This window comes from Numenius arquata, chromosome 5 (genome assembly GCF_964106895.1).
Source record: "Numenius arquata chromosome 5, bNumArq3.hap1.1, whole genome shotgun sequence".
Lineage (NCBI taxonomy): Eukaryota > Metazoa > Chordata > Aves > Charadriiformes > Scolopacidae > Numenius > Numenius arquata.
Genome location: NC_133580.1, coordinates 567,137 through 594,324, shown reverse-complemented (window position 1 = coordinate 594,324; position 27,188 = coordinate 567,137). Strand labels below are relative to the sequence as shown.

Genomic DNA, 27,188 nt, shown 5'->3' with positions numbered 1-27,188 from the left:
GAGTGCTGAGGGCTTGGTCCCAGGAGACACAAGGCTGAAGCTCTCCAGGCAAAACCTAATGTGTCCCCCCACCTGTAACTCGGGGTGCCTGGGGCTGGTGCAAAACGGGCCGTGGGGCTGCAGGGAGGCTGGAATTTGGCCACGCTGACGCCTGGGAATTAGCATCCGGGATGGTCCCACCCAGTCTGTGGTCTCCTCCACAGCTGTCCGGCCCCGAGCTCACGGTGGCACCACAGGAGATGAGCTGGGAAGCCGGTGACAGCCATCCCTGGCCGTGTCAGTCCTGCAGCCGCAGGCGGGACACGGTAGGGAGAGACTTGGTGCCTCTGCCCGGGAAGCGGCGGCCGTTCCCCAGGCGAAGGAGGACCCTGCTCTTCAGGCCTGCAGCCAGCTGGGAGAGCTGCTGCCGCACCTCCTTCTTCCAGAGGGAGTAGAGCAGGGGGTTGAGGAGGGAGTTGCCAAGCCCCAGCAGCCAGAGGTAGTTCTCGATGACTTTGTAGGGGAAGGAGCCGGGGCAGACGGTCTGGACGATGCTGGCGATGAAGAAGGGCAGCCAGGAGAGCGTGAAGCAGCCGATGAGGATGGCGACGGTGCGCATGGCCTTCATGTCACTGGTGGTGCGGGACGGGGGGCAGCCCCCCGCCAGCCCTGCCTGCTCCACCTCCCGGATGTGCCGCACGTGCACCGCGGCGATCTTCAGCATGTCGCAGTAGAGGTAAAGGAAGAGAAAGAGGGCAGGGAAGAAACCAGCGCAGAAGACGGAGAGCATGTAGGCAGGGTGGAAGACGCTGAAGAAGGAGCACTTCGGTTGGCGAACGTCGGGTGTCTTCTGGAAGGCCGGGGTGAAGACCGGGAGGAAGCCAACGGTGGCAGCAACCAGCCAGAGCCCCACCAAGCGCACCCCGACCCGCAGGCCCGTCACCATCTGGAAATAGTGGAAGGGCTTCCTGATGGCCAGGTGCCTGTCGCACGCCACCATGATCAGGGAGAGGATAGAGGCAGCAGAAGAGGAGGTGACGAAAGCCATCCTCAGGACGCAGAAGATCTGGGGAGGATAAAAGGGCTGGGAAAACTCATCGATGACCAGCCCCACGACGGTGAAGCCAACCATGGCATCCGCAACGGCGAGGTTAAGGACAAAATAGAGCCCCTTGGAGCCGCTCTTGTGGATGAGGCGAAGGAGGGCGATGGCCACCAGCACGTTGGCAGTGATGATGAGCGAAGCCAACACAGCGAGGATGGCTCCCGTGGCCGAGCTGGCCATGACTGTCCCCTTTTGTGTCCCCCTTTGGGGGGGCACAGCCTGAGGACCGCGTGTCCCCAATGCGATTTTAGGGCATCCCTCACCTGGGGGCTTCTCGGCACGTCCCGCTCAGCGTTCTCCGGGTGGCACGGGGGGAAAAGCCTTTGGGTGTCGTGGCGTCTCCCAGGTTGGGCAAGCGGAGCTCTGCCGGAAAGGACCGATGCACTCAATGCTGTGCCCCGGGGAGGTCCCTCCTCCTCCTCCTCCTCCTCCAGCCACGTTTCCAGACAACCCTGGAGAGCAGGAGGGGGGTGAGCAAGGAGCACCTGGGCAGGAAGCTGCCACGATGGCAGACGGGGTGGTGGACGTTCCCCCGGCCAAGCACCGAGGACCTGAGCAGAGCCAGGGGACCTGGCTCTGCTCAGGTCCTCGGTGCTTGGCCGGGGGAACGTCCACCACGAATGCTGGCAACAGGGAACAAGCAAAAAGAGGTCCCAACACCCAGGACCTCGCGGGGACCAAGGGGACGACACTGATTCCCGGTCGGAGTGAAGGCGACGGGGTTATAACGGGGGGAAAAGCACCCACCGGAGACGTCTGGCTGCTAAAATACAGATGGAGAATCTTCAAGAAACCCAAAATAAAGAAACTGCCACAACCTGCAGGGCAAAGAAACTGCCGTCACCTCCAAAGGGGCCTCCTGGGCAAGCAGAAGTTGGCAGCGGCTGTTCCAGGCACTGGTGTCCTCTTCCCACGTATGGATCCACGTAAAAATAACCGGTTATCTACCCAAGATGAGAGTGTGTGTCCCCCCCCGCATGAACTCCTCTGTGCCACCCTTCGGACACACGGCTGAGTCCAAGCTCCCTGACACGGATCATCTCCAGGGAGAGACTTCATCTGCCATCAATTAACCTCGCTCCTGGGAGCAGCTTAATGAACTGCACCGTAATGCTTTGAATTAAACATATATATTTGCTACTAATACTAAAAAAAAAAAAGAGACTATTATAGATACACGCACAATGCTTTTCTCGTTATAAGTGTATTTACCTTACGAATAGTAACTTGTAACACAGAAATTCACGGAGACGAAGCCTCCGCATCCTTGTGTATCACAGAACCCTACGTCCCCACCGCTGCGTCCCTTGCGCTCTGGGCGGGGGGAGTGACCCCCACGGGCTGTGACGGCGACTGCTCCGTCCCGTCACACAGAGTGGCACCTCTCCTGCCTCCTCAGCCGGAAAAAAGGTGAGCTGCCGGGAAACAGGGCAGGTCCCTTCCTCTGTCAAACAGTAACCGGAGGAGCGTGGGCTGGGGGGGCTGTGTTTTCCAGGCTGCCTTGAATAATACCACCCCCCAGCAGCGCTAAACCAGCGGGACCTTTCTGTGGGCGCGCGGGGAAGGTCCCTTCCAGTGTTAATTCTGGTGGGATGTACTTTTTCCCAGCACACCGCAGGCTCCAACGCTCGGGCTGTCCTGGATTGAGCGACACAGGATTCGTTTCTCTTTCAGTAATTCTACTTTTCAGTAAGCTCTCTTCTAACGCGAGGGAAAACCCCTCTTTTAAACGACTCTGGTGTCTGAACTGGTGACAATATTCCCTTTACAGCCAGCTCTGGGGGGCGGGTTTCCAGGTCTCGGTGTTTTCGAGCTCCCCAGGAGCGGGGACGAGGAGGAGCGAGACCCGGGCCCCTGACCCAAGCTGCCAACGGGGTTATTTCATACCGTGAACGGCACATCCAACCTAAACTAGAAAGTTTGCTGAGGAGTTCCCTCTCTCCCCCTCCCTCGATGGCTGGGGTCCAGAGAACTCCTTGTCCCGGTGCCGGAGCCCAGAGCCCTTCCCTCCCTCCCGGAGCCGCAGCGCTCGCAGGGTCCCACAGGGGCTGTCCCTGCGGGGAGGGCACGGCTTCTGCTGGGGAACGCGCTGGGGATAGTCCTGGGGTGTTTTATATTGGCATCGGGATCCATACTGGCTCCTTAGTATTATTAGTGCTAATTATCTGGCACGGAGCCGAGGTACAGGGACAACCAGCTGTCCCCTCACCGTCACATCCCCAAAGATCATCACCACTGCACATGGACCCGCGGTTACTACTGACAAAGTGAGGCAGAGGGACACGCAGCAGCGTTTACGATGGCCAGGGTGACCCAAGCGCAGGTAAGGGACATCTCCGGGGGCTGGGGACCACTCTGACTCTCTCCAAAGCCAACCGGGGGAGCTGGTCCACTGGGAGGGAGAAGAGGGGAAAGAAGAGCCTCTCGCCAGCACCTTGCAGCTGGGAAAGGCAAATGGTGAAATGGTCCTGGGGACACTCTTCTGTCATTGCAGAGGAGCTCCTCACCCTGGGGACACTCTCCTGGCATTGCCGAGGAGCTCCTTGCCTCCTGCAGAAGACGGGCAGGAGAGCAAACACCAACCTTCAGAGGAGCCCTCATAAATTAACTGCGGCAGCAACACCCCGTGGAGCAGCGCAGAAGAAATGGCTCCAGAACTCAAGCTACAGAGACACTGATGGAAACCAGCAGAATGTATGAACCGCAGTTAAAATACATCCCTCAAACAGACAATAAACTCGTGTTCATCCACCAGGTATTTATTTAGAAATCCTCTTCAAGCCAGGTGAGGCACCTGAACCTCGTCCACTTCCACCCCTCGCTCCCCGTCTCTGGTAGAGTACGGTTTAACTCTGAAAACGACCCTCGCAGCCCCCTGGGCGGTGGGCGGTAGCAACCCCCCTGCTGGAGGCACCATTTATGTCCAAAGGCTTTTCGGAGTCCCCTCCTCCTGCCCCCCGCTGGTAGGAGGCAGCTCTGCCTCGGCAAAACCGCAGCGAGCGGTTCCCTCTCGGGGCTGGATGTGGCTGGATAACCCTCCTACACCCCGCAAAGCAGAAAGGCAGCAGGGGGGAAGAGCCGTTTGCTTTCGTGGCCATACATATATAAAAAACCCCAAAAACCACAGAAGAGGCTGACGGAAATGTCTTGCCTGATGTTCTGCTTGGCACTAGCAATGTTAGAGCCACCTTTTTAAAGCAGCGGGACACCCGAGGTCAGCTTTATCTCACGTTACCGTGCTTTAAAAATGATATAAGCAAAAATAATAGAAGCAATAATGTGAAGAGACCGAGGCTTTGCACAACCAAGCTGAGTGCCACAATTTTCATATGCATTTTCATATATATATATATATATATATATATATATATATTTGGGGAAAACAGATAGCTACCTAGCTGCTGTTCTCTCCACAGGCAGCCACACCGTCTGCTCTGGAATAAACCTGCAGTAAATCTGCACAAACGCAAAACTCAAGGCATCCAGTCAATAAATAATTTAATGAGGTTACGATTCCGCAAGAAAACATGATTGTGTCCCTTCCCAGCCCCCGGCCTGGCCCCGCGGGCACGGCAGGAAAACGCTCACCAGCCCAACAGCGGCTGCAGCCAAAGGCCACTGGAATGCACCCATCTTCACAGAAGATACTGCTTCAGGCCCAGACACACCCTTCGTACTCGCCGCCGAGGGGAAAATCAAACATGCAGCACCCGCCAGCAGCATCCCGGCTCCGCCTCGGGCAGATCATGCTCCAGGGACCATGCGTTTGGGGAGGGGGGACGGCCCGGACCCACGGGTTCCGAAACATGGAGAGATGGGGACGGTGAGATGGAGTCTGAAGGCTGCAGCGACGGCCCCTGGCTCCGGTGGAACGAAGCCAGCGCTCAGAACGGAAGGCGCTTCAGCTGCTCGTACGTGATAAAAAACTGAAGGGAAAGGTCAAGGAATTGGGCAAAACACGTCAGGCAGCCCCGGGGCCCTCCCGGCAGGGCAGGGAGAGCATCAGCTCAGCTGCGGAGCAGCGGGGGAAGCCCCTCTTCCAGGCAGCACAAACCGATCCGCACAGGAGGGAGAGGGTGTGGGGCAAGAGCTGCCGGGAGAGGGGAGGGACTGACCCAGCCGCCAACCGGCCCGGGCTTGCCCAGACCATGGAGAAAGGGGGGAGGCTCTAAAGTGGGACTTCACTTTAAAATAAATTATGCACACGATTTCTGAAGCAAGGTGGCTGCAGCGCAGCATCACAGCAGCTCTGCGGAGCGGGTCAGTCCCTGTCTCGGAGCAGTAGGACATTCCCCAGCACCCCCCCCCACGGAACAGGAGCTGATCCAGAAACCACGGCACCTCCAGGAGCTGAGGCCAAAGGGAAAGTCTCCAGCCGAGGACTCGCTCTCCAGCAAACTCCTCCGTGCTGCCGCACTGGAAGCCCTGCACTGGCCACCCAGAGAGCTGTGGGAGGCAGCCACACAACCAGTAGTGATTTTTGGCACTTGAACCAGCAGCAGCCGGGTCACAGCTTATGTCTGTCCCAGCAGGACAGGGAATCCGCTTTGGGCTGACAAAGAGGTGCCCCATCATGGTGTCTCCTCCACATTCCCCTTCACAGCTTGGTTCTCCCCCACATCCACACCCACCACCTCCCCGCAGCACAATGAAGGATACAATGATGTTCCAGGGACCGAGCCGGAGCCAGTTGGGCCAGAAACCTTTATAGAGTGCAAAGAAGCCCTCGCTCTTCCACGTCTGGGAGGAGAGAAGAGACAGATCCATCAGGAGACACACCGGGTCCATGCTCTGCCCGTCTCCCGAACGCCACCTGAGATAACGGCCCCTTCCAGCCACCGCAGAAGCAGAGAGGCCAGAGGAGAAGCAGTTGTGTGAAGCATCACTTAAAGTATATGAACTTAATCAAGCTGCATCGCTGACAAGGTTTTGTCCCATAAGGTTGGGAGGATGCTCAAGCTGATGGTGACCTCAGGGAAGTGACTCCCAGCCCTTCTCTAGTTTCTCTGGAACACCCACCAACAAGCACCTTGTCGCTGTGGCACCCATCTGCTCCTGGTGCCGGAACCCAGCCTAAAGCCAGGGATTTGCCCACCTCCCCTCCCTCAGTACCTTCACCAGGCCATCCAGGGTGCCCTTGTAGAGCTCCGTGCTCCCCACTATCGCCCGCTGGTTCATCATCCGCGTCCGCACCACGTCCACAGGGTTGGAGGCAATGGCCCCAGCCAGCCCGCAGGTGAAACTGGAGCTAGAGACACACCGAAAGAGGAGAGAGGAACAGCTCTCAGTGCGGCTGGTCAGACAGGCCTTGACACAAGCACAAGATCTTTCACTGGATTTTATGAGCGGCATTTAGAGATAATCATGAGCTGCACTACCTGCTCCCACCCGGAAAAGAGGCCGAGGCAGGAACACGCCGCCTCAGGACCCCACAGAGCTACGGGGAAGGGAAATCTCAGGTTTTTTCTGATTGAGACCCTCTTCAGAGCCCACTGTAGGGTCTCCCCCGGGGCATCCTGCAGCCCAGCGAGCGCCTGCGGGTGCTGTCGAGGTGACACAGACCTGGAGGCAGCCTCTCGGAAGCGCACATCCTTCTCACCAGAGCAAACATCTCTTCGGGGCGGGGAAGGAGGGAGGAAGACCAAAGGCAGCGAGAGGGAGCATGCAGCTGCCAGTCTCCTCCCTCCACGTATGGTCTGGTGCTGGTCACCTTCAGCCCTCAGCAGGCAAACCCAACAGAAGCACCGCAGCACCTCCGGCTGAAGTGTCTGCCAGAAGAACAGGAAAACGGAGGTGAAAAAAAGGCTTTAGGAGGTCCCTAACCCTCCCCCTGCTCAGAGCGGGCTGACTTCAGAACCCGGTCAGACCGCTCGGTGTCCTGGCAGCCTCACAGGTCTCTGTTCGTCTCGCAAAGCTCTGATGGCAATGGCTTGAGCTGACAGCGGCCACAGACGAGGACCTTTGAGCCGACTGCCACAGGGAGTCACACACCTGGAACTCCTGCCATGTTCGTACCAGGGCACGGACACGGAGCAACAGCGCTTCTTGACATCAGCCAGCCCAAATCAAGCTGACATTTCCCATCACCAAGGGATTTCTGCCAGGCTCCTTCTCCAGGGAGGACACTTTCTGGTCTTTCTGGGGATACTTTCTGGTCATTCCAAGCTGCTCCAGTCGACACAGCAGATCCCTCACAAGCTCTGAGCCCATTCTCTGCAGCTCCAGGGCACTTGCTCCATAAAGAGGTCTCGCCCCAAATCCCACCTCGCTCCTCTGCCTCGCACACCCCTGGAGAGCCTGGAGGGCGCAGCAGCTGCAGCCAATACTCACACAAAGTGGGCGAAGATGGTGTCCCCCATCAGGCCTGACACAATTAAGTGCTTCTTGGTGATGTCGTAGACTGGCAGTTCCACCCCGACCACAATGGCAGCTCTCTGAGCTGTTGGGACAACACCCTGCAGAGCACAAACACCGGTCACAAGTGCGAACACCTCCCCCAGCTTCTTCTCGGGGGCCTTTCGGTGACCATCTGCCTCATCCCCTCCCTGCCCCATCCTGCAGCTCCCCCTCTCCCAGTTTCACCCCGGAGCTCAGGAGGATTCCTCTGCCACTGCAGCACTGCTCCAGCCACATTAACCACATGCTGCATCTCTCCTCCCAGCCGGGAGTGCGCAGGGATCGGGCTATAACCCTCCCACCTCCCCACACCGAGCAGTACCCACCCGTTTCAACACCAGAAAAGATCCTGCACCACAAGAGGAGCCGCTGTTTAAGGAGCCAGGTGGGGCTCCAGGTCCTCCTTGCTCCGTAACAGCGCCGAGTCTGCTTTATTAAGGTTTTTAATTTAGGCTATTTTCATGTATTAAGAGTTGCTGCCTGCAGGACACGGATCTGGGAACTGGCAGGACAATTACTGGAACAACTACGAGCTTGGGTAAGAGGAACCAGCTACTTCTGTCTGAGAAACACCCCAGCAGACCCCTCGTCAGATGGTTATGGGCTCGCACAACGGGGGGAACGCGGCAGCAACGTGGAGCTGGGCCCTTTCACTGAACTGTAACACCAGCCGAGTAATTCGGGGAGACCCAGTGTCATGAGAGACCTCCCTGGGCACTGGGACTGGGGATACCCTCCAGTGTAGCCCAGTTATGAGCCACCACCAGGAGCAGCTTTCCCACCACACAAAATCCAAGCAACTGGGAGACGTAAAAGTACGTTTTGGGTTCATGGCTCCTGTGCTAACACAGTGCCCGGCAGCCTCCCGGGCTCCTGCCTAACCCCGTCCTGGCACAGCTCGCTCAAACACAAGGCAAATGCCAGGACTGGCGAGACTGGTGAGCACTGGTGAGTCTTTGCCTCAACGACTGGAGGGAGGAGACAGAGGTCGCCCCAGGCCCGAGAGCAGCAAAACTAGTTTGGTGACTGGAATCCACCTCGGGTCTGCTCTGTCTCTGCACCGTGTCCTCAGCGCCGACACTGGGGGTTTCACGCCTTTTCTAGTCCCTCTCCCTCTCCCGGGTGACTTTGTCCAGAAAGCAGAAATAACCTCAAAGTAAATACTGTGTCAGCACTGGCAGCTGACTCCTCCCCCTCTCCCCACCACACTGCACTACTTGTCCTTCTGGAAAGGATTTCAGTGACCGTAAGAGGGAAAAATGGGATTATTGCCTGGAAAAAAAAAGCACTGGGATTGTGTAGTTCCCGTTCCTGACCTCCCTGCTCGGCAGAGGGCTGGGTAACTCAGCGTACAGAAGACAACCTCACTGGAAGGACAATTCTCTAACAAAAGCCAAAGAACCACTGCTAAAATCCAAACAGCAAGGCCTGAGCGCTGGTAATTCTCATCCTTCAAGCCCAAGAGCTGTACGTCACCAGCGTCCCCAGAAGCCACTGCTCCATCCTGCTCTCTGCATGCTCAGAGGCAAGTTTCAAGCTGAGCATCCTTCCAAGGACCTCGGAGAGGATCCAGTCCCAAATGTTGGTCCATTGAAGGGACACTCATGTATTTGAGACTTCATGGAGACACCAACTTCAGTCCTGGAAGCCAGGACCTGCTCCAGCACTGACCAGACCCGACCTCCACCGCAGAGGGGCTGCTGTTTGCCCAGTAACCGAGGCAGAGCTTTGCTGCTCCCCTTGATTCATGGTTCTCCTCAAGAGAACACCCGGGTGCAGCAAACCAGTTAAGAAACTGTTAGTTCTGCTACGAGTTGGGGGTACCAGTGGCCGGTCCTTACCCTCCAGAGACCTCGGGTACCCTCCTGCTGGTAGATGTCGATGAAGCTGCCGATCATGCCGCCCTGGAACAAACTGCCCTGGGCCTGCATTCGAATCTGGAAGGAAGGTGAGAGTCCATCAGCGCCCGCCCAGGAGGGCAGAGAGACCAGCTCAGGGAGCTCCTGGTAGAAACAGAGCGGTTTGGGACAGACACCGCCATCCACCCGCCCTCTCCCTGCAAACCACCCAGCAAACCATGACAGCGGGTAAGAAGCAGGGTAGAAGCACCGTACAAAACTCAGAGGAGACAGAGAAGTGTCAGGCAAGGCCTTCCCACTCCAAAAGCAGCCCGAGAAGGTTGATCTGCACAGGGAGAGGCGTGGGAATGCTCTCCAGGCTCTCTTTGCTCCGACCGGAGCTATCTTGACCCCAGTAACCCCCCAGTAGGGAGTGGAGGGGACCAGGCAGCCCCTGCTGGACTCTGGTCCATCACAACAGGCAGGACTTTGCCAGGCACAGCACAGTGACCAACGGGAAAGGAGCTGAGAAGGTCCAGCGAAGAGCTGGCTACCACCCCATCACCCGGCTCAGACACCACAGCCTCCACCCCCGGCCATAACAGATTTCAGGATCTTTTAAGGGCTGCATTTTCAAAAACCTGTTTTGTTTGTTGCTCTGGGCTTCTGTCCCCATTCATAAAAACCCCCAAGGAGCAGAAGCGATGCCCGCAGCGGCTGAGGGAGCAGCTCTGCAGCTGGGAGAGATGCGTCTGCACTGGAAAGCAGCAACTTCTACGGGTCAAACCCCAGCCAGGAGCCACCTCTGGCCAGGCAGGGTTCTCACCTTCAGCACATCCGTCGGGTTGGCAATTGCCGAGGAGATCACCCCCGAAACCACTCCACAGATGACATTGATGAGCAGCGTTTCATCTGCAATCAAGAAAAGACCATCAGATAGCCGAAGACCCGAGGAGAAGGCGTGCAGATTGTACCGAGCAAGCGAGAAGCTCCAGGGAGAGCAGAGAAGCTCCGACTGCAAATCACACGGAGAAGGTGGGTGAGCAGAGGTTGGGCAGCTCCCCCCGGCTCTGCCAGGTCTGTCCCCTCTGCCAGGGACAGGGAGCAGCAGCCGAGACACTCGGCAACGCACTCTCAGAGAGAAGCGGCTCTTACTGATGAGTCTGATCAGACAAGGGAAGGACTGTGGTACGTGATAATTTTGAGCAATTATCTGAGATTTCAGTGTCCAGTGATGCATTTCTCACGATGGGGACAAGCCCAGAGGGAGGGAGGCAGAGGGGGACAACCCAGCACCGCTCACAGCAGCCTGATCCCAGTTTGGCCTGATCTGGAGCCCCAGTTAGCCGTGCTCAGAGCACGCAGCCACCCTGAGAAACAGAGAGGAGGCGACCCAGGCAGAGGAAGTTAGATGCAATTAGTGCCAGGGGGGTGGAATAATCCCAGACTTCCAGGCCCCGTATTAGGGTGATGGTTACGTTGGGAAAAGGCACAGCCCTCGGGCTGGTACTGACCACGGCACTTCCCAGAGGAGACCAGGCTGCCCCGGGCCTGTAGGGAGACAAACATTCAGACAACGGTACTCACAACTGGAAACGCCGCAGCAGCGAGCGAGGAGAGCCCCAGGGCACCGCACGGAACCAGTACAGGGGAGTTGCTGGGGAACGGAGCAGCCCCTGGTCGTAGCTCAAATGCATCGTGCTTCCCAGTCCTCCCGCCGGCTGCTGACCAGCCCCATCTGCCCAGCTCCCTTCCCCGGTGGGAACGGGGGTACAACATTCCCTCGTGTCACACCAGGGGGTTAAAACCGATTAAAAACTCGGTGCTCCTTCAGGGATCATGTACCCGGCTCCTGCTGCTCCGCTCTCTCCTTACCCAAGGGGGACAGCTCAAGAGCATTCGCCGTGTCCCACCTCCGTGGCGGAGCCAAAGCCAAACAGCTGGAGAGCACCATTTCTATCCAGATGTGCTGCCTCCAGGCACCAGGACCCAAAGGCTCCAGCACGGAGACAGGAGAGACTGGCTACAGAAGCTTTCAACCCACACACCGCATCTGACCTACAGACAGGACATGACCTCCTCCCCGAGACTCATCAGGAGACATGAGCCTGGCCCAAAGATACCCTTTTTTTGGCTGTGACCCAAACCAGGGACAAAGGCTGGGGAAAGGAGAGCCAGGGCTGGAGGGGGGTGTTTGGCCAGGGACTGCGGGCAGTGCTGAGCACAGGAGACTCCCATCTGCACCAAACCCTGTCCTTGCTATTACTGCGCCAACAAAAATCACAGCGGGAGTAACGAGAACTCAATTTCTGTGGGAATCTACAGCGGGGAAGGACAGAGAAAGGAATGAGCAAAACCAGGGAGCACAGAGAGCACCAGATTTCACGCTGCAAGACAAGACACTGACCTTCCATGCGATCCACAAACAGCCGCTTCAGACTCTGGTAAATGCCAATCTTTATGGTGCCGTATGACGCCTGTCTCAGCAGCGCAGGGGCGATCCTGAGCGGGGAACAAAGGAAACCACTGAACCCCGCCACCGCAGTCGCCCCCACAAATTACCACCCAAACTGCCAGGGGCTGAGCTGGTGAGGGGTCTGGAGAACTTCTGAGGAGCGGCTGAGGGAGCTGGGGGTGTTCAGCCTGGAGAAAAGGAGGCTGAGGGGAGACCTTCTCCCTCTCTACAGCTCCCTGAAAGGAGGGGGTAGCCAGGGGGGGTCGGTCTCTTCTCCCAAGGAACAGGCTATGGGACAAGAGGAAACGGCCTCAAGTTGCACCAGGGGAGGTTTAGGATGGAGACTGGGGAAAAGGTCTTCCCCGAAAGGGTTGTGAAGCCTTGGAAGATGCTGCCCAGGGCAGTGGTGGAGTCACCATCCCTGGAGGGATTTAAAAGCCGGGCAGACGTGATGCTGATGCGTCAGTGGTGGTTTGGGCAGTGCTGGGTTGATGGTTGGACTCCATGATCTTAATTAAAGATCTTTTCCAACCAAAATGATTCTATGAATCTAAAGCTTGGGCCCCTGCCACAGCTCAGACACCCCCAGGAAGCCCAGCTCTGTCAGACAACACCCCTAGGTGCCCGAGGATCGCCTCAGGTTGCCCCCACGCACCCTGCTGTGCAGCTGGCACCCACACAGCCCTCGGCCAGTCCTCACTCCCCACCTGGGGAAATCCCCGAGTCCCCAGGCTGCAGCAGCAGCAGCTCCGCTGCCCCAGCCGGGCTCAGGGATGGCGAGGGGCCAGGGGATGGCTCAGGGGGACCCAGAGCATGTGGCGGGGAGCCCCAGGATGGCAGGAGGGGACCCATGAAGGCACAGGGAGCGAGGGAAGCCCAGGAAGGCGGAGGGGGACCTGGGGAGGGCAGGGTGGGGAGACCCAGAACACACGATGGGGAGACCTGGGATGGCAGAGGGGGACCCGGGGAAGGCAGGGAGGGACACAGGAGGGCAAAGTGGGGGATCTGAGACAGGTGGCGAGGAGACCAGGAGGACAGGAGGGGACCTGGGAAGAGTAGGATGGGGGGGATCAGGAGGGCAGAAGGGGACCCGAGGCAGGTGGTGGGGGGACCTGGGAGGGCAGAGAGGGATCTGAGGAAGGCAGAGGAGGAACCTGGGGAAGGTGGGGAGGGAACCCAAGGCAGGTGATGGGGAGACCTGGGATGGTAGGAGCGGACACAGGAGGGCAGAGGGGGACCCAGGATGGGCAGGGAGGGAACCCAGGAGGGCAAAAGGGGGGGATCTGGGAGGACAGAAGGGGACCCAGGGTGGGCAGGGATGGAACCAAGAAGGCAAAGGGGGGGACCCAAGAAGGGCAGGGCAATCAGGAGAGGGGGGCCGGGGGGAGGGGGCCTGGAAAAGGCAGAGGGGGGACCAAGGAGGGCAGAGGAGAGACCAACGAGGACAGGGGGGCACCTGGAGAAGGCAGAGGGGGGACCAAGGAGGGTGGGAAGACCTGGAGAAGGCAGAGGGGGGACCAAGGAGGGTGGGAAGACCTGGAGAAGGCAGAAGGGGGACCAAGGAGGGTGGGAAGACCTGGAGAAGGCAGAAGGGGGACCAAGGAAGGTGTGGGGGGAACCAAGACAGGTAGTGGGGAGACCCAGGAGGGCAGAGTGGGGCCCGGGGTGGGCAGGGGGGTACCTAGGGAAGGCGGGGAGGGAATAGAGGAGAACAGAAGGAGACCCGGGAGGACAGAGAGGGGCCCGGGGCGGGCAGAGGCGGAGGGGTGCCCGTCGCTTACCCCGAGTAGAGAGCGCGGCCGCCCTCCTCCCGGCAGATTCGGAAGAGGGCATGGAACATGCCGCGGTACCGCACCTCCCGGAACCGGGCATCGGCGCTCTGTCCCTGCACCTGCAGCCGCGTCTTGGTGAGATCCACGGGGAAGGTGCCTGAGGGGAACGGAGAAGAAGAGCCGCCATTAGAGTCCCTCCCCACCCTCCATCCCCGGTTCTTTCCCCCCCTCCCCATCCTCCCCCTTCCTTTTCCCATCCCTTTTCCCCCTCACGCCCTCTCACCGAACTCGGCCACGATGGAGGCGAGGCCGCCGTAGACGAAGGGTTTCCAGTTGAGCGCGGACATGGCATGGCGGAACGGGGCGGCGGCGGGGCCGACCCGGAAGCGGAAGTGGGCGAGGAGGGCGGAAGTAGGTGAGGAGGGCGGAAGTTACGTCCCTCCCCTTCCGCCATCATGGCGGCACAAAGGGCCCCCCTGAGCGGCTGGGACCGGGCCCCAACGGCTTTCAGCCGTTGGGGCCCGGTCCCAGCCGCTCAGGGGGTAAAAATCCCCCTTTTTCTCACTATCCAAAAAACATAAGTCCTACCAGAAAGTTGTTATTTCTGGTAAAAACCAGTCTAAAACCCACCCATCCCCTCAGAAGATGAACGCACCACGGACCATCCTCTGCTTGGCTTTTATTGAGGTAATTAAAAACAAAACAAGGCCCGACGTAGCCCTGAGGATCCACCACAGAAGCGTTGGGGCCAAAGGGAGATGCCCACCGGCCTCTCCTCGCTTGTGGAGGAGATTGGGATGAAAATGGGGGAAAACAGGGGCATTCTGGGGAAGGAGAGCGACCCGCGGCTCCTGGTGACCCTCCCTCTCGTCATGGCAGAATGTCCTGGAAGGGCTGAAGGAGGGAACAGGACTCGCATCCCGGTCCACAGCACCGCTCCTTGTTCCAGGGATGGAACGAGAATCCATGGAAGGTGTTGGAGGAGAACAGTCCGGCTGCAAGAGGTGTGGGGAGGCTCGGAGCAGGTTTTTTGGGCAAGCCTGGGGCCTCTCTCGGCTCCCAAAGAGCTGGTCCTGGGCTCAGCAGCGGCTGGAGCCTCTTCCCGAGCCCCGCTCCCGGGATCTGCCTCCCTCGGGACGCTCTTCCCGCCAGCTGCTGTGCCCCTCACCCCTCCTGCCCGCCTCCTCTCTCTTCTCCTCCCAGGAACCGCTCTGTCCCCTCTGCTCCTGGCAGCCCTTCTCCCCTCTTCTCTCTGAGGGCCTCTGGTGCCTCCGCTCCTCCTCCCGGCGCTGCGTCCTGCTCCCAGCCTTCCTCTCGGAGCCCTTGCTGGGCTGCTGGCTGCCGCCGGCATAGCGCTCGTAGGCCGGGTCCTCCTTCTCCTTCTTGATCTTGATTCTGGGGTGCGCCTCCTCGGGGGACACCCCTCTCTTGGCAGCCTGTGAGCCCTGCTCCGGCCGCTCCCGATGGCTTGTCTCCTTAGCTGAAAATACAAGGTTTATTTTTTGGGACGGAAAGTCCTGCATCGCCTCAGCTCCCCGAGCTCTGCCTGGCACCACAGCGCCTTTCCAGCTCCCCTCCCTTTTCGTGTTCTCCCCCCTCAGGGAAATACGATTGAGCCCCTCACCACAAGAAAGACACTGAGGGACTGGAGCGTGTCCAGAGAAGGGCAACGGAGCTGGTGAGGGGTCTGGAGCACAAGTCTTGTGAGGAGCGGCTGAGGGAGCTGGGGGTGTTCAGCCTGGAGAAAAGGAGGCTGAGGGGAGACCTTCTCCCTCTCTACAACTCCCTGAAAGGAGGGTGTAGCCGGGGGGGGTCGGTCTCTTCTCCCAAGGAACAGGCGATGGGACAAGAGGAAATGGCCTCAAGTTGCACCAGGGGAGGTTCAGATTGGAGATTAGGAAGTTTTTTACACTGACAGGGCTCTTAAGCCTTGGCATGGGCTGCCCAGGGAAGGGGTTGAGGCCCCATCCCTGGAGGGATTTAAAAGCCGGGTTGACATGGTGCTTAGAGACGTGGTTTAGTGAGTTTTTATCAGAATTAGGTTTGATGGTTGGACTAGATGATCTTAAAGGTCCCTTCCAACCTGGACAATTCTATGATTCTGATTCCACGTGCAACCCCAACACTTTTCTCCCCAGCTTGAGCCATCCTTCTTCCTTCTTTAACACAATCGTGTTCTTCCCCGCAGAGCTGCCCTCAGCTGAACTCAAAGCAGCTTGGAATATCCAGCACCCTCCTTTTATCCCCTTTCTCCAGAACACCCATGCACTAAAAACATCCTGACCCACCCCACAGGAATTCTCCAGATCCAGGGATTCTTTTCCCTCTTCCCCCCCTCTTGTTTTTGTGCATCTCCTCAGTGCTCTGGAGCGACATTTCCTCCCCACTCTTAGTTTTGTTGCCTGTTTTCTTTCCCCCAACCCTTCTCTCAAACGGGGGCTCCAGCCTGACCAACAATCCCCTTCACCCCACACTATGGCCCCCTCCTCCCCATGTCCCCCTCCATCCAGTGCAGCGCCCAGCCCCTCTCTCCATGCCGGAGCACAGCACAGACAGGTCTCAAACCCTGACAACGCAAGGGCTCGGCTGTAGCTACAAGATCTCGCTGCCTAGATGGAAAAAAAACTAAGGGCTTCTTAAAAATCCACCGGTGCAGCTGCACAGGCTGCTCCTTTATGTGGGACCTTCCTTCAAGTTCGGTTGGGACACGCTCTACACCTTCCTGTTTGCTGCTGAAAGACGTAGAGCAACAAACCCTGCTGCATCCACTAGAACAGGAGGCATTCAGGCACTCAGATGGGTTAACTTAAGCTGCACTTTTAGGTCTACTTTCACAGAATCATAGAAGAGTTGGGGTTGAAAGGGACCTTTAGAGGTCACCTAATCCAGCCCCCCCTACTTTCTTTGGCTTCAGCTTCCAGCCACAGAATCTCACCTAGAGCTGCTAGTTTTATGTTCAGTTCAGTGACCTTGCACAGGCCACGTTAACGGTCATTCTGTGCATCTACAGTGCCCTAGTCCTACAGTAGCACCATCCAGATTTTAAAATTACATAGTGCTTTCCCAAAGCCTTCCCCCTCCCCACAGCGCTGCTCCCCCGCAGTAACCCTGCCACCTGGCAGGCTTTTTTCTGGGAAAAGTGCTATTATTGTCTGCAAAATACAGCTCTTCAGAGGCTGGGAGAGGACTCTCACAGGTAAGGACTAAATACAGGAGCTCAGATACCCCTCAGGAGATCAGAGAGTAAAGCCTGGACATTAGGGCTGTGGCTCTTTTCAAGAGCACACCCGTCCTTGGTGTCCCCCCGAGCACAGGGACCTTGCGAGGCCGAGGGCTCTGTACAGACGCTCCCATCCCAGGTCAGGACCGGCAGGAACACACCTCACCTTTCTGCTTTTTTATGGGCACATCGTCATCTTCTGAGAGGGAATCGGATGACGAATGAGGCGGTGTTTTAACTCCACAACCCTTTGCATGGAGGGCTTTGGTGACATCATCTAAGTCATCGGACTCTTTGGGGGGCCGGTAGTTGGCCACATGGTCCACTCGAATCGTCCTTCCTTTGATCTGCGAGAGAAGCCATGCTGTCAGCAAAGGCACAGACCAGCTCCCCACGAAACCGTGCTGCTGGGGCTCCTGTTTGACGTGCAGCAGCACCTCGGGAGCCACAGCAGGCCAGGCAGCCCGTGTCCCCACTGCTTCACTCACCTTGATCCCATTGAAGTTATCAACAGCGAGAATGGTGCTCCTCTGGTCCTCATAGCACAGAAAGCAAAAGCCTTTGGACTTCCCAGTTTTCTTGTCCCGCACCAAGTTAATGTTAACGATCTCCCCATACCTGCAACACACTCTTAGCACCCGCGGCAGCAGCAGGGGCACGGCAGACCGGGGTGGGGGGGCTGCGGCACTTACTGTGAGAACACGCAGATGACATCCCCCTCTGTCAGCTCGTAGGGCAGCCCGCCTGCGGGGAGACGGAGAGGAGGGAAGAGGGCACTGGCACCGCGCGGGCCCGGCCCCGCCGCCTCGCTCCCGGGCCCGGTGCGGCCCCCCCACCCCTCTCCTGGGCCCGGCCCCGCAACCCCGCTCCCGGGCCCGGTGCGGCCCCACCGTCCCTCTCCTGGGCTCGGCCCCGCCACCCCGTTCCTCGGGCCTGGGCCTGGCCCGGCCGGCCCGGTCCCACCACCCCGCTCCTCGGGCCCGGCCCGGCCCGGCCCGTACCGACGAAGATCCAGGCGCTGTCCTTGTACTCCGCGTGCCACGAGACCGCCTCCTGCACACCCAGCTCCGCCTCCCGCGCATTCAGCTCGTTGATCAGCTTCACCTTCGTCAGGGGGCTGAGGGCGAGGGCACCGTCAGCACCGGGACCGGCCGGGCCGGGCCTGCCTTCCCTCCCTCCGCGCCCCTCAGACCTACTTCATGGCGGCGGCGGCGCCGCGCACTGCGCATGCGCACTGCGCTCCGTTCATTCCTCTGGCCCGAGCCGAGCCGATTATAGCCGAGTTGACCCGAGCGTAGCCGAACCCAGCCGAGAGTAGCCGAGCTGTGATGGACGGAACCGGGGCGAGCGCAGCCGAACCAGGCCGATAGTAACCTAGTTAACCCGAATGTGGCCGAACCTAGCCGAGAGAACAGGGCCGATCGCATCCGAGTCGACCCGAGCGCAGCCGAACCTAGAGGAGAGTAGCCGAGCTGTGACGGTCCGAACCGGGTTGAGTGTAGCCGAGTCAACCCGAACGTAGCCGAACCAAGACGAGAGTAGCCGAGCTGTGACTGACCGAGTCGACCCGAGCGCAACCGAACCGTCCGAACGCGACCGAGTTGACCCGAGCGGGGCCGAACCGGGCCGATCCGCGCAAAGCACCACCCAGAGCTGACTGGAGCCGCAGAGACTTTATTGGGGTGACCGTGACAGGGGGCGGCGGGAACCGGGGGGTCTCCGGGGCCGCCCTGCTCAGCACGGGCAGGAGTTTTTACCGTTGGCGTCGTGCGTTGGGTCCAGCCTGCGGGCCTGGCCCGGCCGCCCCTCCAGGTCCCGGCAGAGCAGCGAGCGCTGGGCCTTCAGGCGGCAGGCCAGGCACATGAAAATGGCGTCAACGTTCTGGCTCTCCTTAGGGTCCTTGGCCGAGGTCTCAAACAAAAGCATGTTGTGAGCATCGGCGAACTTGAGGGCCATGCTGGATGGCACCTGGATCAGGTCCTTCAAGTCACACTTGTTGCCAACGAGCACCCTGGGGACAAGGGGGGGCACGGCGTGCCCGTTGCACTCCTCGATCCACATCTTGAGGTTGGTGAAGGAGGTCATCTTCGTGACGTCGTACACGAAGACGACGGCATGCACGTTGCGGTAGTAATGCTCGACCATGCTCTTCCGAAACCTCTCCTGGCCAGCCGTGTCCCACACTTGCACCTGGGAAGCAAAGCAGAGGACAAAGAAGGCTGCAGAAGCGCAGAGCCTCCGGCCGGGCAGGGCCTGCTGCCCCGGGAGCTGGCTCCTTGCCGACCTCCCTGCAGGGAGACGCGGGAGGACTCGCTGCTGGTCCCCCTGCGACAGCGGGGCCGCAGCCCCGAGGCAGCCAGGGCCCATCTCTTACTAGACGAACTGGGATCGATGGAGGAGTCACACAAGCTTTTGGGGCAGTGCGCACCCTTGTGTAATTCAACCAAGCGAGCCCAGCGGGGCTGGTAAGAGAGATCACGTCAGCACTTTCATTCACTTTCACTATTTGCAGGCTCTGCACAGCGTATCCCATTTCTCAGCCGCTGCAGCTGATCCCGTTTATCCAAGAGAACTGGCAGCACACTTTTCAGGGAGAACAGTCCCTTCCTGATGCCTTACCTGACTCTGTAAGCTCTCGCTGGGCTGCTCCCTGCTGCTCGCCCGCTTCCCCGCGGAGCCACCATCCCCACCACAGAAACCAACTGCACAAAGCGCTGCTCATTTCACAGACATTCTCGCGCCGGATCAGGACATTTGTCCACCCAATCCTACGCCATGAAAGAGGAACACCCCCTGCACCAGTACGCACTGGGGACCACCAGCTGGAAAGCAGCTTTGCAGAAAAGGAGCTGGGGGTCCTGGTGGACATCGGGTTGAACGTGGGCCAGCAGCGAGCCCTTGCAGCAAAGGCGGTGAATGGTGTCCTGGGCTGCATTAAACAAGGTATTGTCACCCGGCCGGAGGAGGGGATCCATCCCCTTCACTCAGCGAGACCACATCTGTGTTCAGCTCTGGGCTTCCCAGCGCAGGAGAGGCATGGACTGGAGAGAATCCAGCAAAGCTGATGAAGGGACTGGAGTGCCTCTCCTGCGAGGGAAGACCGGGAGAGCTGGGACTGTTTAGCCTGGAGAAGAGAAGGCTCCGGGGGGAAGCTAATCGGTGTGTATAGACATCCGAAGGGAGGCTGCACAGAGGACAGAGCCCAGCTCTTCTCAGCGCTGCCCAGTGCCGGGACCAGAAGCCATGGAAACACAGGAGGGTTCCTCTGACCATCAGGAAACCTCTCACTGTGAGGGCAACCGAGCGCTGGCACAGGTTGCCCAGGGAGGCTGTGGAGCCTCCATCCTTGGAGATACCCAAAAGGCAGCTGGACGTGGTCCTGGGCAACCAGCTGTGGGTTGCCCTGCTCCGGCAGGGGATGGGGACCTCCAGAGCTCCCTTCCAGCCCAGGCTTTGCTGTTAATCTGTGACACTGTGGGTTCTGCCAGCCCTTGTAGCCAACGTCTCAAGGCCTGGAGCTGGCGATGTCCAAGCTGTCTGGGGTAAATCCAAATTGCCCCGTACCCTGCTGAGACGGTCCCTGCCCCGGAGTCTTTCAGAGTGGGAAAAACGCTGGGAAAGAAGAGCTGCTGCTCATTGGTTTCCCTGCTGCTCTCTCCTGGGCTGCTCCATCTGGGCAGAGCAGGAGAGGGAGGACAGCTCTCTCGCCTCTCTCCTCCCCTCCTGGTCCCGGGAAAAGGCCCATTTGCTGTGCTGCCTCCCGCTCCCGGAGCACGAGTCACAGCCAAACGTAGGAAGCCTGGCAAGGATTTTGGGCTCGTGGCAATGAGACAGGCTTCGCACCAGCCTGCGCTACAGCTCCCAGCAACGCAGCTTCGCGGGGTGGGATGGAGCTGGGGAGGGCAGGGGGGGAAATGAGCACTTCTCTTAAAGGGCAGAAAGAGAGAAAAGGGTTTGTGGACAGTTTAAAAGCACAACTGGAGTTCTTACCCACCCATAGCAGCGCTGATTTCATTGTGATTAGTCCCTCAGTCAGCAAAATGGCAATATTTGCTTTTTCCAGCAGTCGGTCTTACACCCCGAGGGCCATGGGGGCTGATCACCCCCCCGGGCAGGCCGGGAGCCACACGCTGCGCTCCCCCAGCACGTCAGCCACAGCTCTGCGGGCTCGGGATGATGCCTTTCTCGGATTGGGGGGGGGTGTCACGCCGGCCTGCGCCCAGCATGTTCACATGAGTCTAGTCCTGCCAAAGCTGCCCCCTCCCCATTCTTGTGCCCCCTCCCCGTCAATACCGTGGCTGCCGAGCCCTCCGCAGCCCTCTCCTCGCTCCCCGGAGCTCCCGGCCCTCCAGCGCAGCCGCTGCCAGCCTCCAGCCATCTGCTCCCCTCACACCCCACCGGTTCCTGCCCACAGCCCCGGCCCCCTGCAGCTTCGCCCCTCGCTGGGTCCGGCTTCTGGAGCCCAATGCCGCCCTGACGCTGGGAGGACTGGGTTACGCTGGCTGCTGGGAGAGCGGGACAGCAGCGTTTCACCCCAAGCCACGGCTCCAGGCGGCTGCGGGGTCACCAGACCCCGTCCACGGTGACAAGGCAGCACCGATGGGTTCCACCAGCAGCTCTGCAACACGGGGGGTGGTGAGAAACCTTCCCCTGTCCCCCTCCCTCGGGGGAACTGGGAACAGAGCAGCCCCCCGGGAGGCGTTTGGGGTGCGGAGGTGCACCCCGGTGCCGCCGTGGCCCACCTTGATGCGCTCCCCCTCGATCTCCACCGTCTTCTCGCGGAAATCCACCCCGATGGTGGCCTCGGTCTTGTCGGGGAAGGTGCCGCCGCAGAAGCGGAAGGTCAGGCAGGTCTTGCCCACGTTGGAGTCCCCGATCACGATGATCTTGAAGATGCGGGTCTGCACGTAGGGCTCCAGCGAGGACTCGGGGCCCGGCGGCCGCCCGCCACCCCCGCCCGCCGCCATCCCGCCCCGCCGCCGCCGCCGGCCTCACCGGCTCATGGGGCCGCCCCGCGCAACGGGCACCGCACCGGGTACCGCACCGGCACGGTCCCGCCCCGCGCACCGGCCTCCGCACCGGCACGGCCCCGGCACCGGTCCCGCCCCGCACCGGCTACGGCACCGGCTCGGCTCCGCCCCACGCACCGGCACCGGCAAAATCCCGCCCCACGCACCGGCCCGGCTCCGCCCCGCGTAACGGTACGATCCCACGCACCGGCCCCGGCCCCGCCCCACGCACCGGCCCCGGCCCGGCTCCGCCCCGCGCACCGGCGGTGACGGAGAGCACGATGTCCCCCGTCCCGGCGGCTGCGACACACGCTGGGGCAGCGGGTACAACCGCCCCGAGGGACGGGGGGGGCCACCGCGGGACCCGGGGCAAGCTGGGCCCGGGCAGCGCTCTGGGGCACGGTGGGGGGCACCACGGGGAACCCAAGGGCAGCTCGGTCTGTCCTTCCCCCCGCTGCGTCCCCAGAGGCCACCGTGCTCCCGGGGGTCCCGCTGACCAGCCACCACGGTCACGTTCAAAGTGTCCCCAAAGCACCCGACCCCTCCTCACATCAGAAAAGACAAGGCAAAGGTGACAGGAGGGACAATGGGAGAGAGGGGGGGGCTCTGGAGCGGAGCCCCAAGACAGGGGTACAGGATTGTGCAAGAGTTGTCTATTTTAAGGGGAGAAATATTTGCCTCAGATGCTTTTTATGTCCCATAAAATACACCAGGGAAAAAAAAGCAGCGATACTGAACCCCTACACTGGGTCTTCTCTTCACCCTCGGTACCAACTTGCCCAATTTAGGCGTTAACCCGAGACTGTGACCCAGCAGCTTCCCTGGCCCCGCTCACACCCCTGACCTGCCCGGGGCCGTCTGTGCCCCACGGCGGGCACAGACCCACGGCGGGGGACACAGACCCCTGTCGGGCAGCGGGGCAGGATGGCTCAGCCCTGCTCAGGGTCCCACTCGCCCCCTTTCCACCCCTACCGAGGGACAGGAGGAACGTGCTTTTAACAGAGACAAGGTTTTCCGGGAGCTCCCGGGGGCTTTTATTTACAGCAGCCGTTTGTGGGAGACCGGAGCTCCTTGGTGTCTGCCCGAGTCCTTCTGGGCATCTCCAACCTGGGAAACAAGAGGCCGGTGTCGGGTCCGAGCTGCCTCCCTTCGAAGGGAGAGGGTTTCCCATGGTAGCGTGGCAGGAAGGTCAGAGCGGAGAGCCCTCTCTCCTCCGGCCCCACAGCCAGGCGGGAGAGCAGCCTGTGGGCAGCGTGGGGGGTGACGGGCTGCAGCAGCGTCCCGTAGACGCGCAGGCACTCCAGCGTGACGTGGAGGACGGTGTCGAGCCAGCGCTGCTCCCCGGGGTCTGTGCGGTCCAGTTTCCAAGGCTTGTGTCTCTGGAAGAAGCCGTTGCTCTGCCTCACGCAGAGGGCGACGCGCTCCAACGCCTTGTAGATCTGGAAACCTTCGAAATAAGCAGCCACCTGCAGAGGCAGAGAAGCCACGGAGGCCACCAGCTCATAGTCCTCGGCACAAGCCCTGCCCGGGCCGTTTGCCTCCCGGTGGTCCGAGAGCTTTGGGAAACAAGCCTCTGAGAAGGAGGGGTAAGTGTTGCTGGGGTTGATGCTGGGGGCTGTGGAGCGATTGAGGAGCCCCCCGAGCGCGTCGGCCAGTTCCGAGTTCACCAGTTTAACCACCTTCTCCTCATAATAGTCGCAGTCCCGCTCGGGGACCCCCTGCCTCAGCAGGAAGTACCGAAACCCATCCACCGTGTAGTGGTCCATGGACGCGGCGGGGTCCACCACGTTGCCCAGGCTTTTGGACATCTTCTGCCCACGGACAGTCCAGTGGGAGTGCACCAAGATCCGCTCGGGGGGGGCCAGCCCCGCTGCCATCAGCAGCGCCGGCCAGTAGACGGCATGAAACTTGAGGATGTCCTTGCCCACGACGTGGCGGGCAGCGGGCCACCACTGGCCATGCCCCTCAGGGTAGCCCACCACGCTCAGGTAGTTCACCAAGGCATCCACCCACACGTAAATGGTTTGGGTGGGGTCGCTGGGGACGGGGATGCCCCACGGCAGGCGGCTCCTCTCCCGGGAGACGGACAAGTCCGGCAAGTCCTCCTCTTCCAGCCAGCGCAGCACACGCCGGTAGAAAGGCTCCGGGGCGATGGCCTGGGGGTTGTCCCGCAGCCAGTCCCGCAAGGGGCCCCGGAATGCCGAGAGCCTGAACATGTAGTTCTCCTCCTTGGTCCAGTGCACCTGGGAAGGCGGGAGAGGACAGAACTGCGGCCCAAACGCCCTGCAAACTGTTCTACAATTTGCACAGGGAATTCTCAGCGTGGAGGTGGTCTTTGGGTGTGCTCCCCAGCACCCGCGAAGCCCCTGGCATCCTCCTGTGGCTGGTGGGGACCTTCTCTCCTGCCACCGCCTCCCTGGCTTCCCCAGGACAACACAGACTTGGGAAAGCTCATCATGCTTTGGAGGATGCTCCTGCCCCCAGGGAAGGAACACCCTTCTACCGGGCTGATTTGTGTGTCGTCAGGCAAGAATTAGGGAGACGAGAATACACTTTTTTTAAAACGTAGTTTTGCAATAATAAGTAGGAAATCATCAAAGGACAAAACGACATGGTTAATTACTGCCTCACTAACAGCGCTGGTGGGTGCCTCTGCTTTTCTCCCAGGCGCCACGTTCCTCTCTCCCCAGTCTAAGCGTTGGTGCATCTGCCAGGGTTCGGGTGGGGATGGAGGTGGGGGCCGCGTGTGGGTTTGGGACGGGAGCGGTGCTGGTGGCACACGGTTGGGTCTGGGTGTTGCTGAGCTCTCAAAGCTCTTCCTGCTCCTCACTCCACCCCACCGGCGATGAGTGTCCCTGACCAAGGGACATTCCACGCCATGGAACTCCATGCTTAGTGTTTAAAGCTGGGGAAGAAAGAGGAAGAGGACAATCGGAGTGATGGCGTTTGTCTGCCCAGGTCACCCTGCCGTGATGGAGCCCTGCTGTCCTGGGGACGGCTGAACCCCTGCCTGCCGAGGGGAAGGAGTGCATTAACTCCTTGTTTCGCTTTGCTTTTGAGGCTTTTGCTTCACCCATTAAACTGTCTTTATCTCAACCCATGAGTTTTCCTTATTTTTTCCGACTCTTCTCCCCATGCCACTGGGGGTGGGGGAAGAAGCGAGCGAGTGGCTGCGTGGTCCTTGTTGCCGGCTGAGGTTAAACCCCGACAGCATCGTAGTTGCTAACTTCGTTAGCTGTAATCACGTAAAAGTCCTGACAGCACCCCTCCCACGCGTTTAAATTCAATAAATGACACATTTAGTTAAAACAACGAGAACTCTGTGGGTAGACAGGGTACGAGTGAGCTGTGTACAGGCACTCAGGAGATCACAGAATGATACGGGGTTGAAAGGGACCTCCGGAGATCCTCCAGTCCAACCCCCACATCCATGGCTAGGTCAAGAATTCTTACCTTTTCAAGCTAAATAAGGCTCTAAGATAAGAAAGAACAAGCTTTGGCACCACGCAGCAGAGTTTTGGTTTCTAGCACTGAACCCAACAACTTCTGACTGAGCCAGAAAGCGCCTCAGTCTCAGTACAAGTAGCAGAGAACCTACCGCACCTACCCCTCCTTAGGGCTGAGATATCCTAAGGAATAATTAATCCTAGTGGCACAAAACTGCTTTATGATGTAGCTGAATTTACCTAATTTCAGTAGCAGATACCACAAATACCCTTTCTTGATTAGGTCACCCCAAAAGAAATATCTTTCCCTAAACAAATCATAAACCACTTACACAAAAATGTTTTGCTTCCCCCCTGGGCCCCCAAATTCTTTATGTTTTTCCATAATCTTCTTCAGTTTCTGGGTCCTGGCTCTCAGCACTCCACCCAGGAAACACTTCACACAGAGCCAAGGCAGTGTCCTCCATCCCATAGTCCCTTTTACACAACCCTGAGATCCTTTGGGTGACAGCTCGGGACACAAAAGCCACCTCAAAGCAGGACCCTGCAATCGTTTCTTCCGAAAGGCTAGCCAGGTCTGGTGTTTGGCTCCAAAGAGCCCACCTCAGGTCACCACCCGGGTGCCACAAGTCGAGCTACCTGTCACAGAGGTATCTCACGTAGGGCCAAAGCCCATGTAAGGAGACTGATGGAAAGTGTCCAGATGCCAAACTGAACCGCCTCACAAAATAGATCTGAAATTCTGGACACCCATCGAACCCCTCAGTTACAAACACCTTCATCCTCCCGCACAGCTAAATTCATTCATCACCGCTTTACAACCCTCTCCCAGTCCAACAGCTGGTGGAACTCAGCAGCAGCTGAACCCTCCCCATGGCACGTGGCTGGAATTTGCCTCTGCCGTCTGGGGTTCTGGCAGCTCTGCCTCGCACAGCACCTCTAGAATGACAGGAGGGTTTGGGTTGGAAGGGACCTTAAAGATCACCCAGTGCCAACCCCACCCTGGGCAGGAACACCTCCCACCAGACCAGGGGGCTCAAAGCCCCGTCCAGCCTGGCCTTCTATAAATACAGAAGAGCCATTCTATGAAATACAGGCCAGTCTCAGCTGACACGAATTACAACCGCCTGCGGGAAGCGTTAAACACCCCCAAATTTGGCCAGAGATGAGAGCGCAGTGCTTCCGCAGGACTGGCCGCCCTCGGCCGGTGCCGTTACCTGATGGCCGGTCTCCAGCGACACCTTGCAGGGGCGTCCCTGGGCATCCCTGCGCTCGGCCAGCTGACTCTCAGGCAGGAAGCACTCCTCGGGCGTGCAGTACCAGCCCTCATAACACCCTTTGTAGAGAGCCCCGCTGTCCCGGAGCGCCCCCCAGAAATGGCACACGGCTCGCTGGTGGCGGGGCTCGCTGGTGCGGATGAAGTCCGTGAAGGAGACGGCGGCCTGGGTCAAGGCTTGGCGGAAGAGGCCCGAGACCCGCTCACAGAGCTCCGGTGGGGACGTCCCCGCCGCGGCCGCGGCCTGCTGGATCTTCAGCCCGTGCTCGTCCGTCCCTGAAACGGCAGAGGGGGACGTGGGGAGGGGGCCCCGGGGACGAGCCTGGGGGCGCGGAGAACGGGGACAGCCCCGGGGGAACCCCGAGGAGGAGCCGGAGAGTTCGGCCGCCCAGACTCACCTGTGGAGAGGCGGCCCGGGCCGGCGCCGCGGAGGCCGCGGTAGCGGTGCAGCGCGTCGGCGAGCAGGGCGGAGTAGAGGTGCCCGATGTGCGGCGGCCCGTTAGCGTAGAAGATGGGCGTGGAAAGCAGGAGGCGGCGGCCCGGGCCGGGCCCGGTGGAGGCGGCGCGGCGGGGCGGGCACGGCAGGCGGCGGGGCGCCCGCAACATGGCGGCGCCGCCACCAACGAGACGGCGGGGCAGAGCGACCGGCCGGAAAGGGCGGGCGTAAGGGGCGGCAGCCAATGGGAAGCGGG

At 59.8% G+C, this 27,188-nt stretch overlaps 5 protein-coding genes across 5 annotated transcripts; all 5 read right to left on the bottom strand.

Annotated features, from left to right (window-relative positions):
* Positions 1-277: 277 nt before the first annotated feature.
* Positions 278-1,264, bottom strand: GPR119 (G protein-coupled receptor 119). The gene has a single exon (XM_074148219.1). It carries the CDS (start codon positions 1,262-1,264, stop codon positions 278-280), a length of 987 nt encoding a protein of 328 aa, XP_074004320.1.
* Positions 1,265-4,566: 3,302 nt separating this feature from the next.
* On the bottom strand, positions 4,567-13,921 carry SLC25A14 (solute carrier family 25 member 14). The gene is made up of 9 exons (XM_074147270.1): positions 13,829-13,921; positions 13,555-13,702; positions 11,726-11,820; positions 10,145-10,230; positions 9,322-9,417; positions 7,415-7,539; positions 6,197-6,332; positions 5,744-5,824; positions 4,567-5,010 (listed from the first exon to the last, which is right to left on the bottom strand). Exons 1-9 carry the CDS (start codon positions 13,890-13,892, stop codon positions 4,969-4,971), a joined length of 873 nt encoding a protein of 290 aa, XP_074003371.1. The 5' UTR covers positions 13,893-13,921; the 3' UTR covers positions 4,567-4,968.
* Positions 13,922-14,213: 292 nt separating this feature from the next.
* On the bottom strand, positions 14,214-17,984 carry RBMX2 (RNA binding motif protein X-linked 2). The gene is made up of 6 exons (XM_074147269.1): positions 17,962-17,984; positions 17,767-17,882; positions 17,458-17,509; positions 17,254-17,383; positions 16,932-17,112; positions 14,214-15,025 (listed from the first exon to the last, which is right to left on the bottom strand). The coding sequence occupies exons 1-6, from the start codon at positions 17,964-17,966 to the stop codon at positions 14,625-14,627; spliced, it is 885 nt and encodes a 294-aa protein (XP_074003370.1). The 5' UTR covers positions 17,967-17,984; the 3' UTR covers positions 14,214-14,624.
* A 515-nt stretch (positions 17,985-18,499) lies between these two features.
* On the bottom strand, positions 18,500-21,732 carry RAB33A (RAB33A, member RAS oncogene family). Its single transcript, XM_074147786.1, has 2 exons — positions 21,508-21,732; positions 18,500-18,955 (listed from the first exon to the last, which is right to left on the bottom strand). Exons 1-2 carry the CDS (start codon positions 21,730-21,732, stop codon positions 18,500-18,502), a joined length of 681 nt encoding a protein of 226 aa, XP_074003887.1.
* Positions 21,733-22,788: 1,056 nt separating this feature from the next.
* Positions 22,789-27,102, bottom strand: MARS2 (methionyl-tRNA synthetase 2, mitochondrial). The gene is made up of 3 exons (XM_074148100.1): positions 26,895-27,102; positions 26,438-26,772; positions 22,789-24,017 (listed from the first exon to the last, which is right to left on the bottom strand). Exons 1-3 carry the CDS (start codon positions 27,100-27,102, stop codon positions 22,809-22,811), a joined length of 1,752 nt encoding a protein of 583 aa, XP_074004201.1. The 3' UTR covers positions 22,789-22,808.
* Between the last annotated feature and the right edge of the window lie 86 nt (positions 27,103-27,188).

Bases quoted from the DNA above. Each gene is read 5' to 3' on its own strand.
- GPR119 (XM_074148219.1), bottom strand. From the start codon at position 1,264: ATGGCCAGCTCGGCCACGGGAGCCATCCTCGCTGTGTTGGCTTCGCTC.
- SLC25A14 (XM_074147270.1), bottom strand. From the start codon at position 13,892: ATGTCCGCGCTCAACTGGAAACCCTTCGTCTACGGCGGCCTCGCCTCC. The intron at 13,703-13,828 runs GTGAGAGGGCGT...CGTTCCCCTCAG, and splicing joins CTCCATCGTGGCCGAGTTCG to GCACCTTCCCCGTGGATCTC. The intron at 5,011-5,743 runs GTATCCTTCATT...CTTTCCCTTCAG, and splicing joins TCGGTCCCTGGAACATCATT to TTTTTTATCACGTACGAGCA.
- RBMX2 (XM_074147269.1), bottom strand. The intron at 17,510-17,766 runs GTACGGGCCGGG...GTCTCCCCGCAG, and splicing joins CAGCGCCTGGATCTTCGTCG to GCGGGCTGCCCTACGAGCTG. The intron at 15,026-16,931 runs GTGAGGTGTGTT...TTGTATTTTCAG, and splicing joins GCCCATAAAAAAGCAGAAAG to CTAAGGAGACAAGCCATCGG.
- RAB33A (XM_074147786.1), bottom strand. From the start codon at position 21,732: ATGGCGGCGGGCGGGGGTGGCGGGCGGCCGCCGGGCCCCGAGTCCTCG. The intron at 18,956-21,507 runs GTGGGCCACGGC...TTTGCTTCCCAG, and splicing joins TCGAGGGGGAGCGCATCAAG to GTGCAAGTGTGGGACACGGC.
- MARS2 (XM_074148100.1), bottom strand. From the start codon at position 27,102: ATGTTGCGGGCGCCCCGCCGCCTGCCGTGCCCGCCCCGCCGCGCCGCC. The intron at 26,773-26,894 runs GTGAGTCTGGGC...CTGCCGTTTCAG, and splicing joins CCCGGGCCGCCTCTCCACAG to GGACGGACGAGCACGGGCTG. The intron at 24,018-26,437 runs GTAACGGCACCG...CCGCCTTCCCAG, and splicing joins CGCTGGAGACCGGCCATCAG to GTGCACTGGACCAAGGAGGA.